Source organism: Gymnoscopelus braueri (genome assembly GCF_963280865.1).
Source record: "Gymnoscopelus braueri genome assembly, chromosome: 11".
In the NCBI taxonomy this organism is placed as follows: domain Eukaryota; kingdom Metazoa; phylum Chordata; class Actinopteri; order Myctophiformes; family Myctophidae; genus Gymnoscopelus; species Gymnoscopelus braueri.
Window position 1 is genome coordinate 3096913 of NC_137613.1, and position 16609 is coordinate 3113521.

A 16609-nucleotide genomic window follows, 5' to 3' on the forward strand; every position below is an offset into this window, starting at 1 on the left:
CATTCACTAATATATACAAAATATTGTTTCCAAACCCATTCCTTTTTTATTATTAAAAACACATTTAATAAAATAGCGAGAAAAGCCAATCCACAAGCTTGTGGGCTTGTAGATCTGCTATTTTCACTAACTTGTGCTTTAAGAAACGAGGCATTCTGCCCGATAGCAGCTTTATTCATCTTCTAATTAGACCTATTTGATCTTGTGGGAGAAATGCAGCTTTCAGCTTTGCCCAGCTGATGTCTGCCCACAGAGGAGCAGGTTGGAGTTTAGTGTCTTACTTAAGAACACTCAGACACACTGTTGGAGTCGGGACTTGAACCTGTGACCTTCTGCTCAGTGGTTCTCAAACATTTTGTTGTCAAGGACCCCCACATTGATATGCATTTGGCCACGGACCCCCACGGACACACAAAATAAGTATTCAACAGTTGGCAAGATGTTGGGGACACGTTCATTCTGTGTCAGAGCTGGGAATCAAACTTTCAACTTCCCATTTTGTAGGCAGACTCTTGATCCATTGAGCCACTGTGTTACATTTTATGTTAAGCTTCATCAAAAGACAAATGGATAATGACATAAAAGCCAGAGACATTGTGCTTTCTTAACCTTCAAACATCTACACAAGCAACACAACAAACCATAGACTAATATGCTGTTGTAAGTTTTTTGTCTTCTTTTTATTGTATCATTGTTTGTTGTTAATCAAAGCAGAATGAAGACTGTGATGAAGCAAGGCAGCAGGCAGCACAGTGTGTTGAAGCTCTGTCTACATGATCCAGAGGTTCGAGGGTTCAAATCCCACCCAGCTCTTTACTCTGAAGCTTTCCCCATCAGGTCCAGTCCATTGTCTTTCATGAACATTCAAACATCTAAACGAGCAATAGCACAACAATTATACAAAAACATTTTAACTGCATATCTTTATATGCATTTTGTTTCATTGTTAAATGTATGTTAGGACACTGTCTACATCAGGGGTCTTCAACAGGGGGTCCGGGACCCCTAGGGGGTCCTCAGAGCTACTATAGGGGGTCCACCAAATCTTTGTGTGATAGGATTTAGTTTATTTTACATTAACCACTTGAACCCTAGAATTCCTTTTCTGAGGGGAACATTAGCCGAAAATAGCAGATCTACAATCTCTCAACGCCTCACGCTGCGAGGCGTTGAGAGCTTGTAGATCGGCTATTTCTTTGGCAAAGAGGCTATAGGTGTAGAGGGAAAAAAGAGCAGACTAAGTAAAAAATTACATTAATTCCGAAACACAATTTTATACAATATCACTGGAAGACTCTGGGTGAGAGCATTTTATGGGAGGGGGGTCTCACATTTTAAATAAAGCACCATTATGTTGAGGACAATGGGTTGTGATTTAAAAAAAATATAGAGATTATTATGTGTAAATCTTTTTAAGTTTGTGCTTAATGACAAAAACATCTAAAAATCACCTTTGGACAGAGACTACAAGGAGTGGAGCAGTCCAAATGTCCCATAATGTCCTATTTTAACCTAGTGGTATGTCCCATCCACCCCGTGTCATTTAGCATTGATCTCTCCTGGCTGCTGTGGCTTTTCTCTCTGCCTGCTTTTACAGTCAGTTTGAATATTACTTTGATCTGAACTGAATTCTGTGAAGAAAAAAAACACTGCATTGTTTTGGGCTTATGCTTGATATGTTCGTTAGTTGTAATATATATATATATATATACACATATACATATATATATATGTATATGTATATGTATATGTATATGTATATGTATATGTATATGTATATGTATATGTATATGTATATGTATATATATATATATATATATATATATTTGTGTCAACTAACAAGCAGTGGTGTAAAGTAACTAAGTACATTTAGTTGTCTTGAGACAACTTGTTGTGATTTGACACTTTAATAAAATTGAATTGAATTGAATTGAATTTACTTAAGTACTGTGGTGACTGCCTGGTGACCCAACATGGAAAGTCATCTCTAGAGACATTCACCAAAGAGGGCTTGTCCCTTTAAGAGCGGGGGTTAAGGGATATAGTGACTTCCGGTTCCGGGTGAAGTTTGTTGTTGTTATGGCTGACTGCATGTATAGATATATATCTATGTACAGTATGGATACTAGTGCTCACTGTGAAGTTATAGTAAACTACCTCGACTTGCCTACGTCTCCTGTTTCATCCTCCATGTTGGTGACTGTGTGTAAAGGAACATGATAATAAAGGAACATGATAAAACCATAGAGGATAAAACACGCTCATGAGAGGAATAACGCAGAATGTAACCAAACACTTCCATAGTGGCGGCGTTGGATGCTTTGACGACGTCACGAGTGATGACGCTGTTGGAGGAGGAGCCACCGGCAGCCGGCAAGTACGTATCCATGGTTACCATGACGCTCTCTGTCACAAGCGTCATGGAACTCTCACATGTACATAAACGTTCAGATTTCAAATATAAAGTGCTGACCCCCTGAGCCACGGATGTTACAAGTTGAAATGTAATGTATCAACTTGTAACAAAGTGTAATTAAGTACACTGTTGAGGTATTTGTACTTGACTTGAGTATTTCCAATTTCCAATACTTTTACTTCTACTCCATTACATCTCAGAGGCAAATATTGTACTTTTACTCCACTACAACTATTTGAAAACTTAAGTTACTAGTTACTTTTCAGATATAAATTATGTTATCATAAAACATACATTAACCACTTCAGCCCTATTTTATACCTAGACTATTTAAAAATAGCAGATCTACAAGCTTGTGAGTTGTGAGCTTGTAGATCTGCTATTTTCTAATATTTTAGTGCTTTTACTTTGGTACTTTAAGTACATTTTGATGCCAATACTTTTGTACTTTTACTCAAGTAAATTTTGAATTCTGGACTTTTACTTGTAACAAAGTATTTCTATATTGCAGTAGGCCTATTGGTATTTTTACTTAAGTAAAGCATTTGAGTACTTTTTCCACCACTGCTATTCAAGCTAAATATTTATGAAGATTCGTCAGTGTCTCCTTTTATTAATTTAACTCTGAGAGTGTACAAGTGGAACCGTAAGGGTTCTGGGTCTGTTCCCCAGACCTAGAACAATACATTATTTAATATTATTATAGATCTATAATAAACGTTAAGATTTCAAATATAAAGTGCTGACCTCATGGCCACAGATGTTATAATTATGTACGGGTCCTCAGAAGTACCCGCATGTTCCGTATTGTTCATTAAAAAGCATTTTAATCCGATTGGTGGCCATTTTCACATAGAGTTATAATGTATCGGAGTGCAATACACGCGTAGTTGAAAGCATATGGAGAAAATACGGAGAAAAATTGACACCTATCGGATTAAAATGCTTTTTATTGAACAAGACGGAAGATATGGGTACTTCTGAGGGCCCGTATATAATTGTAATATCCGTGGCCATGAGGTAAACACTTTATATTTGAAATCTGAACGTTTATGTAGATATACAAGAGATAAATGGAGAAAGTGCAAACACCAGGTTGAAGTTCATCCATGACTGTCATGATATGACGGTCATGTTTCAGGGCTATTCCACTGGGCTGCATTGGTCCCGTTTATTTTATTAAAGTTAGACGTTCGTTTACGCTGGTATTTTATGTAGTTAAGATTAATAATAAACTCACCTTGATGTTGATCCAAATTACAATTATGCAATGTTATTTCAGCTCATTTCACCTTGTTATTAAATGAGCTTGTAGATCTGCTATTTTTTTGAAAAATCATGAACAGTTGGGCAAATCTTTGAATATATATATTTTTGAAAGCGAACAACTTTGCTTCTGGGGGTCCCTAGAACATTTTTTTTTAGATGGGGGACCGTGGCCACACAAATCATTTTGGGGGTCCTTGACATGAAAAAGTTTTAGAACGGCTGATGTATATATTTTGTTTCAGCCCCCCCCCCCCCCCCAGAAGCAAGGATTTGAGTTAAACATTTTTGCTTTTAGAAATATATATTGAAAGATGTGCTTACATTTTCACGATTAAAAAAATAAATAGCAGATGCGCTATGAGCTTGTATATCTGCTATTTTTCAATAGCCAAATAAATCTAAAATGACACAGATTAGTTTTCCCGGTCTGATGTTGACACTGTTTTCTAAATGACCACAAACCAAGTATTACAGTACCAGCTGATGTATTGCAATAGGCCTTCTGATAGTAAGCTTAGACTGTGTAATTTTAACGCTGTATCTTGGCCAGTTCACACTTGAAAAAGAGACTGTGTCTCAACGTGTTTTTACTGGTTAAATAAAGGTTAAATAAAAAAATAAAAAAAAATGAATAAGTTTGTGTTGTAGGGCTAATGTATTGGCTTACATTAAACCATGTGGTTTAACAAGATTTTGTGTCAAGGCACACATGTGATTGATTGATTGATGTAGTTTATTTAGAAAGACATGAGAATAATACTGACAGTACATAACAGTACATGGAAGTACAAATTCACAATACAAGGTCTACTAAACTGGAACTCTCATTAAGCACTAAGCTTGTTTAAGATGAGATCCCCATGCACACAAATCATGATGTCATATAAGTGGCAGACAGATATACACACTACTATACAGAATGTCATACAATCAGCTTTCAGGTTACTGGTATGAAGAGAGGAATAAAATGTATATATATATACAAAAGAGGAAAATGAAGGAGGGGGGGGGGGGGTAGGGGGGGTAGGTTAAGACTTAGACAGGGGCCATTTTCGAATTGCAGCCTCCTGAAGGTGTATCTTTAGGGCAGTTTTGAAAGTGAGTAGGGTTTTACACTCCTTTAGGGACCAGTCGAAATTTACATAAGGGGGGGCATGGAGGAAATGTATGTGCCCTGATCTAAAATGCCATGACCCTCCCTTTGACAAAAAAAAAAATCAATGACCCTCCCCAAGTGATGACAAAAAAAAGAGTAACCCTCCCCGCCTAGAAGTGTCACGATATATTGTGTCACGATATAGCCTATCGTGGTATTAAAATGTGATGATAGGTATTGTCATGATGTCATACTGTATCGTAATATTTAATTGTTTTTTTAATACAAAAAAAACACTTTCTTTTTTTTTGCTGGTGAAAGTTAGGAGTTTTTACTGTATGATATGAAATGTAAAGCTTATCATAATCATAGTAATTATTAATCATGTCCTCCATCATATTCAAGGTATTTTGGAGAGAAATGAAACAGACTCCAGTCAGTCACTTTCAGTTTAAAGCACTGCAGAGGGGAGGTGTTGTGTGTCAGCTGATGCTCGTTGACGCTCGTTAATGTGACATGCATCTGCACTCTCAAATAGGCCTACATCTAATCTAAGATTGTATTATACTGTATCTGGTATTATAGATGTTTTTTAGCTGTTGGAAATAACTAGGCTGCACTTGGTTGGTAAAGTCCAGATGACAAAAATATGAGGTTTGTGGAATTTATAGTTATGCAGTCTTATATTATATTATATTTGTTATATTAGTGTCTATCTGTCCTCTGAAACAATGGGTTTATAGTTAGTGAGAACTTCACTTCTCCATTAAGCTTGCACAAATGTATTTATTTGTGTACAAAGCACTTTGTAATTGTTTCTAACTTGCTTTATAACGTTATTTATAAGATGATGGCCAATGTTGATGATACATGAGAAAAGAACATTAATAATATATCATATCGATATCATGCCCAACATCATGTATCGTATTGTGAAATTCTTGACACCCCTAACCCTCCCCATCAAATACAACATGACATTTAAAACTGATATGTCCAATGTTTTGCTTTCCACATTGATTAGAACATTGCTGTAGTGTAGTCAGTCTTGCTAAATGCACAGTGTATCTGTAGTAGTGGTAGCAGAATGGATAGTGTTCTCATCTTACATGTGGGAAACCCATTGAATCCTGGTCAGATTGAAGAAAGTTGAATATTTGGTAACCAGTAGTTTAAAACTTTTGTCACTCTGCCCTTTTAATTATCAACTACAGTGACTACAACTACAATGTTGCCTACATAAAACAAATTAGGCTATCAATTATGGCCTGATGCTTCTGGTTTTACTTGTGGAGCTATAGGCATCTATACACAACTGTCCATATAGATCCACATTAATCACATGCACAGAATTACTTCAAATGATTATGAATATCCAGTTATAGTAGGCCTATTTATAATGCATCTCTCCAATAACGCCTGTTGAAGTTTTGCTTAATTGTTCAACCACCATCGTTAAGACGCTGAATAGATTTGACTGGTCGTTCACACTCGCTGTGCGTTGATGGCTTGTTAACGACCGTCATTGATTCTAAATAGACAAGGTGTTACTTGATTTGAATTCTTTGTATCCTTTGAAATGGAGAGGGGTCATTGACCACTGTTCTGCTGTACTAAAAAAACGGACTATTTTATCAATTCAAAATTGCATGACCCTCCCTTGGATTCAAAGTAAAATTAGCTGACCCTCCCTTGGACCAAAATTAGAAAGGCATGACCCTCCCCTATTTTCCTCCATGCCCCCCCTTATGTAAATTTCGACTGGTCCCTTACTCCTTTTGGTAGGGCATTCCACATTTTTGATGAATAGCATGAGAACGAGTTCATTCCCTTAGTTGAGCCAAATCTGGGTTGAACATGATTTGTGGAGCTGCCTCTGGTGTTATGATCATGGACTGCATTAACATTTTGGAAGTATTTTGACAAATACTATATTTGACAAATGTATAACATGACTCTGCCAGATGGGGGCGGTATTGACTTTAAAATACAGCTAGTCTTTTTTTGTTTTTGTTTTTTAGGATATAGAATGTGTCTCTAGTGGGAAATTAGTGCTGATATAGATAATAATAATTCATAAATAGTTTTATATATTGCATAATGTGTGCTGCCTTGTCAAATACATGATACAAGCACACCTGGATTCTCTCACACTGTTTTGGGAACCATTGCATTAGACTGTGCAGGTTTCAAGGATGTTTTACTACCTTTAAATTCATGACAATCCCTGACACTTCATCTATTTTTTTAACACTACAGAAGATGTATGTACTGAATTTTGTTTTATTGCAACAATTATTTGCAGTGATATTGCAGCACATTAATTTGGACCTTTTCTTTTCTTTTCCCATCTTCAGGATCACGTACCACTTTCCAGACGAGCAGAATTGGAGAAGGAAGACTCAGTCCATTACAGCCAAGTAATTAGGCACCATTTATGTACAGTGACTACAGCACCTCATCACTCTTAAGATAATGTCATCTTATTGGGCTAAAAGACGTAAAGTCAACAAATTAGTGAGAGAGACAGAGCAGGATATCCTCATTGAATATAATTTAACTGCTGCTGCTAATGCAAATACAATCCTTCACTGTTTAGAGAGCACAACTCCTGTCACAACCTCTTCTGAGTGCCTGCTAGATGCTTTACCAACTACATCAGATTTGCCAATAAACCGACCACTAATTATCAGTGATCAGAGTGAAAATATCAACTCCAAAACCTCAAAGGCTTCACCACATTTTCATTTTGAAAGTATAGATGGGGCTGACAAGATTGAATCTGAAAATGACTCTGACAGTGATGAACATAATGAAGATTTACTCATGATAAGTTTAACATATTGGGCAACATCCTATTCAGTCTCTCTGGTTGCACTATCCTCTTTGCTGTCCATCTTGAAGATATTTCACCCCTCCCTTCCCAAAGATGGAAGAACATTGCTTGGAACGCAAAAACATGTGCCTACCACTAAAACTGAAGGGGGAGAGTACTATCACGTTGGTATAGTAAAAGAGTACTATCACGTTGGTATAGTAAAAGAGTACTATCACGTTGGTATAGTTAAAGAGTACTATCACGTTGGTATAGTAAAAGAGTACTATCACGTTGGTATAGTTAAAGAGTACTATCACGTTGGTATAGTTAAAGAGTACTATCACGTTGGTATAGTAAAAGAGTACTATCACGTTGGTATAGTAATAGAGTACTATCACGTTGGTATATTAATAGAGTACTATCACGTTGGTATAGTTAAAGAGTACTATCATGTTGGTATAGTAAAAGAGTACTATCACGTTGGTATAGTTAAAGAGTACTATCACGTTGGTATAGTTAAAGAGTACTATCACGTTGGTATAGTAAAAGAGTACTATCACGTTGGTATAGTAAAAGAGTACTATCATGTTGGTATAGTTAAAGAGTACTATCATGTTGGTATAGTAAAAGAGTACTATCACGTTGGTATAGTTAAAGAGTACTATCATGTTGGTATAGTTAAAGAGTACTATCATGTTGGTATAGTAAAAGAGTACTATCACGTTGGTATAGTAAAAGAGTACTATCACGTTGGTATAGTAAAAGAGTACTATCATGTTGGTATAGTAAAAGAGTACTATCACGTTGGTATAGTAAAAGAGGTTCTTTCACGTTTGTCATGTTTGAGTTTACCAGCATCTCTGACTACCGGTACACTTATTTTACAGTTTTTTCCCCCTATAAATTTAGAATAGCCAATAATTTTTTTACCCCTTTTTCTCCCCAATTTAGTCGTTAAGCCAATTAATTCCTCTCCTCACACATCTCTGTGTTGTCACTGCTGTCGTATCCTACTGACTCACCTGCCAGTGAGGAGCCCCCACCAGGAGGATGTAGAGCCTTCGTCCTACTCCCCGCTGACAGGTGCCCCCCCCCCCCCCCCAGCCCGTAGGAGTAGGTGCAATGACCGATATCACCCCCCCCCCCTATTAGTACCTGTGGTGAGTAATCTGTGCAACACATACAGTATGTATACATCTAGGAAGCTCACAATGTGACACATTAGGAGCTTGTAGATCAGCTATTTTTGCAGAATGTTTGCTTATTTTCAAGCATGTTCACCTACATGACCAGAATAGGGATGTCACGGTTCATTTACAGAACAATTACATTTGTAACCAACTAAACCAAGTATTCTATATGTTTTGCTTCCACACTGGACTGCAGTCATGTTAATGGTCATTTTCCCTGTGCTCTTTCCAGAGAGCTTTGATGAAGCTAAGCGACCAGAGACCAAGTACACCTCAACAATGTGTCCAACCTCCCACATAGAACCTGAGGACGAAGGAGAACTACGGCAGAAAAGAAGATCCAGGTAATAGTGATCACTCTTTTCTTTGTCTTTTCTCTCTCCCCTCAGCGTGGCCCTGACAGGGCCTGCTGTCTAGGGTTAGTCTGTACCTCTCTCCTTATTTCTATCACCATGCGATCCCACCAATCACAGCAAAGTAATGCTAAAAGTATAACACAAAAAGGCCTGGTGGCTTGTTTCCATTGTGGTCCTATGTATTCAGACTGTAGACGTGGTTCATTAACATAGTGTGACTACATTCTGTATATTGTATTCTTTAGGCCAAATCCCCAGTATGAGCACTCAGACTCTGATGACCAATCGAGTGGCGATGTTAAAAGAAGACGGTTTGCCAAACCACCTGAAGTGGGTTTCCCAGGTATTGACACAATGCAATGCATTTATTTTATATAGGCACTCTTGGAACTCTGGACAATATAAAGCCCTGTGATCACTGTGACACAGTTAAAAACTAATTACATATGTCTGACTTTGTACCAACAAAAAACGGACCATTTTGATTACAATACCGGGCTTGTGCATTGGTTGCAGTTAGCCTATATAGTTTTAGCCCAAAATAAATGCATTGTGAATGACATTATGCCAACTAAATTATGTCATAGGAGAGACACCAACACAGACCAGGAAATGAATGGTATGTTGCTATCAATGCTAAAACATCAACTGGATAACTGTTTAAACACAATTTGCAGTATCTTCAATTCTCACACTGGCTGGTTTACCTTTTTAGATTCATTGAATGGCAGCTTCGGCTATTTAAACAATTTGCTGTCTCCTGATCCAAATAACAGTATGTGAACCCATCATGTGTGTTTGTTCTTGTGAGGAGCGAGCTGGCATCATGCATGCAACAGAAGACATGTTATCTAAATTAAAATGTGTTGCATTTCAGATATAACACCAAGATCAACTCCAGCTCACTACAAAACTCCACCCTCACAACTTGCAAGGAATGTTATGTCACAGTAATAAATATGTGTAGTAGAACACCATGCTTTTAGATGGAGCACTCTGTATACATTTTGTCACAACTTGTTTTCCATTGGCCCTTTGTAGATCTGCTTACTGGCACCTATGGCAACTACCTGTAATCACCACCTGAGCAAGTTCATAATGGTGAGTTATCAAACAGTCAGCAGTCACATAACATAATATTCTGTATGTATATATACAGTGGTGGAAAAAGTACTCAAATTCTTTACTTAAGTAAAAGTACCAATACTGCAATATAAAAAATACTCTGTTACAAGTAAAAGTCCAGAATTAAAAATTTACTTGAGTAAAAGTTCAAAAGTATTGGCATCAAAATGTACTTAAAGTACCAAAAGTAAAAGTACTAAATATTTGAAAATAGCCGATCTACGAGCTCACAACGCGTCGCGATGCGACGCGTTGTGAGCTTGTAGATCTGCTATTTTCAAATAGCCTAGGTACAAAATAGGTTTAAAGTGGTTAGTGTATGTTCATTATATCATAATTTATATCTGAAAAGTAACTAGTAACTCAAGTTTTCAAGTAAATGTAGTGGAGTAAAAGTACAATATTTGCCTCTGAGATGTAGTGGAGTAGAAGTAAAAGTATTGGAAATTGGAAATACTCAAGTAAAGTACAAATACCTCAAAATTGTACTTAAGTACAGTAATTAAGTAAATGTACTTAGTTACTTTCCACCACTGTATATATATATGTTTAAACATCTGTGTTGTGTCATGTGTGTTTTATCACATTATCTTTATGACGTTTCTGATGAAAGTGTAAATTAGGACGGTGCCTTTAGCTTTCATCCCTTTATTTTATCCCTGGGTCAGAGCAATGCATTACATCTAGGGATCAGCTGAAAGGAAATCAATCATTTCCTTACATGGGCGGTTACAATAGTGTCATATGCTAATAACTTCACTGCCTTGTGCATTTCCTACTGTGTGTCTCAGCTGGGATGTCAGGATGTGGTGCTGCCCGTTACCACCAGCTCCAGGCCCCACAGCGAGCAAGTACAAGTACTGGTATGATACCCTACTGTTTCACTACTCTAACGTTTAGAGAGACGGGGACACAGAACTCAATGAATACTATTTGACGGGCGAGCGCTGGCCTAGCGGTCCAGGCGCATACCACATAATGGCGTGCCGTGGGTTCGACTCCCGTTCCCGACGACCTTTGCTGTATATCTCCCCCCCATCTCTCTCCCCATTTCCTGTCAGCTTACTGTCCTGTCCAAATAAAGGCATAAAAAGCCCCCAAAAAAACTATTTGACATATAAGTATGACTTACAATTCAGATTTTGTGTTCAGACATCCTGTGGTAGTTGACAACAATATGCTGCAACATCAGGTTGTGTTGCTACTCCCAAACTAATAGTGAATTATAACTAATGATTTTGTTTCTACAGGGATATGGGGAATGGGATACGGCTCGGTGCAGTACACCCCCCTTGGACCCCCACAACGTGCACAAAATGGTATGCCATTGTATTCCTCACTAATGAACCCAATGTACTACTAAAATGTAAAGTAACATCTTTGTAGACAAATCAAATCGCATTAGTCGTGTTTTTTGTGTAAATGTTACAGCATGTGTTTGTCCCTCCTCTAGACTTCTTTAGTGCCCCCAGTTTGATCCCATGCAGTCAGTGCCTGATCATGGTTGCAATGGTAAGTGAACAAGACGATCATCTAACATTTGTAGACATTTTCTGAGTGTGTGTGAAAAGGTTAAATCTCTATATTCTGATGATGATCATTGCTCTCTTCTTTGTTCATCTGCCCTCTTTGATTGAATACTTATCAACAGTTTGACAAAAGCCTATTTTTTTCCTCTCGTCTGATTTAGATTGCTGGCCTGGCTCTGGTAGGAGGCACCAATTCAGAGAACCTGATCAGACGGATGCTGGCAACTGCTCTGACTAACGCCTTGGCCTGTCAGTAAAACTGGGCTGGAAAGAAAGACAAGCGTTGCAGCAGCAAGAAGCCATTCAAGGAAACAGCAATACAAGACTGCATGTTTGGTGAGTTTCCTCCCCTGCAAACTACTTAATAGCTTAAGTTTAGGGAGTGAGGCGTGACTGATGGTGATTCAGAACATAATTATGCTCTTTGTGAGCCATATAGTACCGAGTTTGAATCTAACACTGTATTGCATGTCTTCCCTTGTTTCATGTCTCTCTGTAATCCCCTGTTGAAGAATAAAGCATGAAATGACAAAACTTAATCTAACAGAAAAGGTTAGGTTGGAATCAGGTGATGGTGAAAGTGCAAGCTATAAGAAATAAACCAAAAAAACTACCTAATTGGTGAGCTTTAGAGGTGCTCGAATGCGAATGTTATTACCTGGATAGAGCCAGGCTAGCCGTTTGCTCCTCTTTCCAGTCCAGTCTATTAGCTAACTGGCTGCTGACTGTAGCTTGTGTTACTGTACAGAGTGAGGGTGATTTTCTTATTAATATAACAGGAAGTTGTATGGGACATACACACACACTCTCTCTCTCTCTTCCTCACTCTTATTTTTGTAATCTTGTCTTTCAGCTGCTGCTCGGCAGTTCGACCTCAAGCTGACCCACAAGGACTTCAGTGGAACCGTAAAGAAGTGTCTTCGTTCTGCTCCAGAGCGCGAGGGAGGCATCCCAAAGAACACAAGTGAAACGAGCGCAAGTCAAACTTAGGGTACTCCGCCACACTCTAATGTGTTTTCCTTGTGCATACAGTACAAGGTTTACAGCCTCATGGAAAATACTGTTCTTTCATGGACAATAGACTGTTGTTCTTACAGTCAAAAAGGAGTCAAATGTTTACAGATTCACAGATATTATAAGACTTGAAGCTTCAGGCTGTTCTTGTTGCAGTGTTTGGAGTTGCACTAATAGTTCTTAAACACCCTCTTTTTTTATGGGGGTATTTTGTGTGGCTTTAATATAGTATAGTATATATAATATATTTGCACATATGATGTGTCCTCTGCATTGACTATGTTACGCTGTTCGGGGAACAATAACGGGTTAAGAGTCTTGCTCAGGGACACATTGCTGGCATGGCCTGGAATCGTACCTGGAAAGACCAGGGACAGTATTTACCTGCATTCTGAAATGCATTTGAATATTAAAACCATGTTTTCTGTCATTTTTAAGTTTGTATTCATACAATTTTGGAAATATGGTAATGCAAGGTAATTTTGAACAAGCTAATAACCATGGTCTGCCAACAATACATGGTGTAGTGTGTGTTTACAAGTTTGGACCACTTCATTCAGTACAGTATTGATGTTGCATTAGTTAATGGTCTGTTAAGATGTAGACCTATAAGCAGAAAAGTCATTGGTGAAAAACATTCACTTTCTTAATGTGTTACGGTATGCTTAGAAAAGTTGAATATCTCAATGTAAGATTTAAATGTAGATTCCCATTTAGATGTGATATATTGTAGGAGTTGGATTCAAACTCGGTACTATATATGTAAACAGAGTTTAGGCTTTGGACTGATAGACACAGACAGAGATGTGTTTATCATGTGTGTTACAGCAGTGGTTGTAAAACGTTTTCATGTCAAGGACCCTCAAATGAATACAATGTATTATAGATACAGTGTGAAGCTTGAGCTCCTGAGTGTTTTAGTTGGTTATTAGTTTGGCTCATTGTTTGTGAATTATCATGACGGTTCATTGTTCATGTCAAATGAAATGTAAAAGTGTCCTGTAAGTCCATATGGGCGGGGCTTCCTTGGAAGCATGACACTTTAACAAAGACAAATCAATCAATCATATACTGTTTATTTGGCCGCAGACACCCACCTGAAAAGGTTTTGAAAAACTTTCTAAAAGATCTACAGATCATGCCAATTGCTGATCTTGTAGATCTGCTATTTTCAAATAGTTGATGTATGTAGGTCTGAAGTGGCTAAACTGATTTTGATGCTATATTAACACATTTTGGGGGACCCTGTGGAACCCCCTCAAGGACCCCCGGACCCCACTTTGAGAATCACAGTGTTATTGTAAACTTTGATTACAGGTCAGTCAGTAAACACTGAAGGAGAGCTGTGATGGTTCTTTATCAAGCTGCTGCAACACAGCTTATTCATCCTTTCTTCATGTTCTGTTGATCTGTGATGTACAAACTGTATTCACATCACTGTTGATTTAGATTTAGTTTTAGTCATAGTCTTTTGAATAAAATGTCATAATTTAGTCATCTGAAATGTTTGAGTTTTTGTCTAGTTTTAGTCGACAAAATATAAGATTATAGTCGAATAAATCTACAGTTGATTTAGTCGACTAACATGTATCTTGGCGGTGTCTTGAAAACAATATTGCACATTAAGCTAATCATCTGGGGACTCTATTGGTTAAATGTGCTAACCTGAGCTTGTGATGCATCATCTGTCTATTACACAAAGCTCTTTTTATTTCTTTTTCTTTACATGCATTTCATCTGGTGGTGTCACCGGTTCTCATATTTATAACTGGTCATTCCTCTCCTGTCTCTATATAACTGGTCATTCCTCTCCTGTCTCTATAACTGGTCATTCCTCTCCTGTCTCTATAACTGGTCATTCCTCTCCTGTCTCTGTATAACTGGTCATTCCTCTCCTGTCTCTATAACTGGTCATTCCTCTCCTGTCTCTATAACTGGTCATTCCTCTCCTGTCTCTATAACTGGTCATTCCTCTCCTGTCTCTATATAACTGGTCATTCCTCTCCTGTCTCTATAACTGGTCATTCCTCTCCTGTCTCTATATAACTGGTCATTCCTCTCCTGTCTCTATAACTGGTCATTCCTCTCCTGTCTCTATATAACTGGTCATTCCTCTCCTGTCTCTATAACTGGTCATTCCTCTCCTGTCTCTATAACTGGTCATTCCTCTCATGTCTCTATATAACTGGTCATTCCTCTCCTGTCTCTGTATAACTGGTCATTCCTCTCCTGTCTCTATAACTGGTCATTCCTCTCCTGTCTCTATATAACTGGTCATTCCTCTCCTGTCTCTATAACTGGTCATTCCTCTCCTGTCTCTATAACTGGTCATTCCTCTCATGTCTCTATATAACTGGTCATTCCTCTCCTGTCTCTATAACTGGTCATTCCTCTCCTGTCTCTATATAACTGGTCATTCCTCTCCTGTCTCTATAACTGGTCATTCCTCTCCTGTCTCTATAACTGGTCATTCCTCTCCTGTCTTTATATAACTGGTCATTCCTCTCCTGTCTCTATATAACTGGTCATTCCTCTCCTGTCTCTATATAACTGGTCATTCCTCTCCTGTCTCTTCATCAGGTGCTCATGTACTCCAGAGCTCTGGCCATCATCGGAGGCTTTCTGATCCTGGCCAGTGGAGCAGGAGAGGTTTACAGACACAAACCTAGAACCAGGTCACTGCAGTCCACAGGTGTTCCTGAGGGTCTACCTCATCTGCATGGTAAGAGAGGTGTGTGTGTGTGTGTGTGTGTGTGTGTGTGTGTGTGTGTGTGTGTGTGTGTGTGTGTGTGTGTGTGTGTGTGTGTGTGTGTGTGTGTGTGTGTGTGTGTGTGTGTGTGTGTGTGTGTGTGTGTGTGTGTGTGTGTGTGTGTGTGCTTGTAGATCTGCTATTTTTGGAAAATGAACATTTTGTGCAAATCTTTGAATATATATTATAAAGCGAACATTTTGAACTCAAACTTAACTTTAGCCCTATTTAAACTTTGGCTATTTGAAAATAGCCAAATAGCCGATCGACAAGCTCACAACGCATCGCATCGCGACGCATTGTGAGCTTGTCGATCGGCTATTTTCAAAAGATCCATTTTTGACGGCTGCACTCGGCTCCATTCGGGTTCACTCGGGTTCCACCTGATTGGCCTACCTCCGCTGTCAATCACAGAACAATGAGCGAGGACGCTGATAGGCGAGTCCATTTGGTGGACGAGCAAGAAACGCCCAGATAAGCCTTCAGGCTAGCCCCTTTCGGGACCCTGTTTACCTTTTTTTGTATTTGGGAAGGCGGTATCCAGGGTCCCTTGACGCGCAAACCACTCTCTCTCGTACTCGTGGCTACCACTGTCTGGTCTCGGGCAAATATCTCGTCGCTTAGAAGTTGCAGAGATTTCTCAAAGGTACCCAGAACTGCAGTAGTAGGTCGCAGAAAGCTGCATTAATCCGCACGGATCGGCGATGCCGTTTAACATTTTTTATAATTTAGTAAAACTTAAGCTCCTCTCTTACACTCTTCTCCACTTCCCATGTCCCGCCTCCCCGCGTTGTGACTGACAAGCTGCGCGTCCTACGTTACTGCCTCTGATTGGCGAGCTCCTACATGCTTGCGTGACAATACCTGTGTGTGTGTGTGTGTGTGTGCGCGGTTGATTGCAGGTCAAAGTACCTGCCCTGTCAGATAAGGGTGTAATTTTTCATGTCTGTGCCCAAGAACTGTCAGTGTGTTGATTCACAGTCAACTGAACCGTCTGGACTCCATTTTGTTTTGCCTCGTCGGATCAAAGCATAAAGATTATTACAG

The 16609-nt window shown here is 38.7% G+C and overlaps 2 protein-coding genes and 1 long non-coding RNA gene across 3 annotated transcripts in view; all 3 read left to right on the forward strand.

The window, feature by feature from the left end:
• The window catches only part of LOC308094999 (NACHT, LRR and PYD domains-containing protein 12-like), a 518863-nt gene that overhangs the window by 107908 nt on the left and 394346 nt on the right, over positions 1 to 16609 (forward strand). The window lies entirely within an intron of this gene.
• Positions 1968 to 13115, forward strand: LOC308095041 (uncharacterized protein). Its single transcript, XM_080441960.1, has 9 exons — positions 1968 to 2377; positions 7139 to 7201; positions 9022 to 9133; positions 9391 to 9488; positions 11074 to 11133; positions 11521 to 11589; positions 11724 to 11782; positions 11961 to 12135; positions 12653 to 13115. Exons 3-8 carry the CDS (start codon positions 9069 to 9071, stop codon positions 12054 to 12056), a joined length of 447 nt encoding a protein of 148 aa, XP_080298086.1. The 5' UTR covers positions 1968 to 2377; positions 7139 to 7201; positions 9022 to 9068; the 3' UTR covers positions 12057 to 12135; positions 12653 to 13115.
• On the forward strand, positions 9747 to 10172 carry LOC308095051. The gene is made up of 3 exons (XR_013934023.1): positions 9747 to 9764; positions 9861 to 9920; positions 10023 to 10172. It is a non-coding gene; the product is annotated as an uncharacterized lncRNA (long non-coding RNA).

Coding starts and splice junctions, on each gene's coding strand:
- LOC308095041 (XM_080441960.1), top strand. CDS start 9,069: ATGTGTCCAACCTCCCACATAGAACCTGAGGACGAAGGAGAACTACGG. Junction 9,489..11,073: donor ACCTGAAGTGGGTTTCCCAG/GTATTGACACAA, acceptor CTGGGATGTCAG/GATGTGGTGCTGCCCGTTAC. Junction 11,590..11,723: donor CCCACAACGTGCACAAAATG/GTATGCCATTGT, acceptor TCCCTCCTCTAG/ACTTCTTTAGTGCCCCCAGT.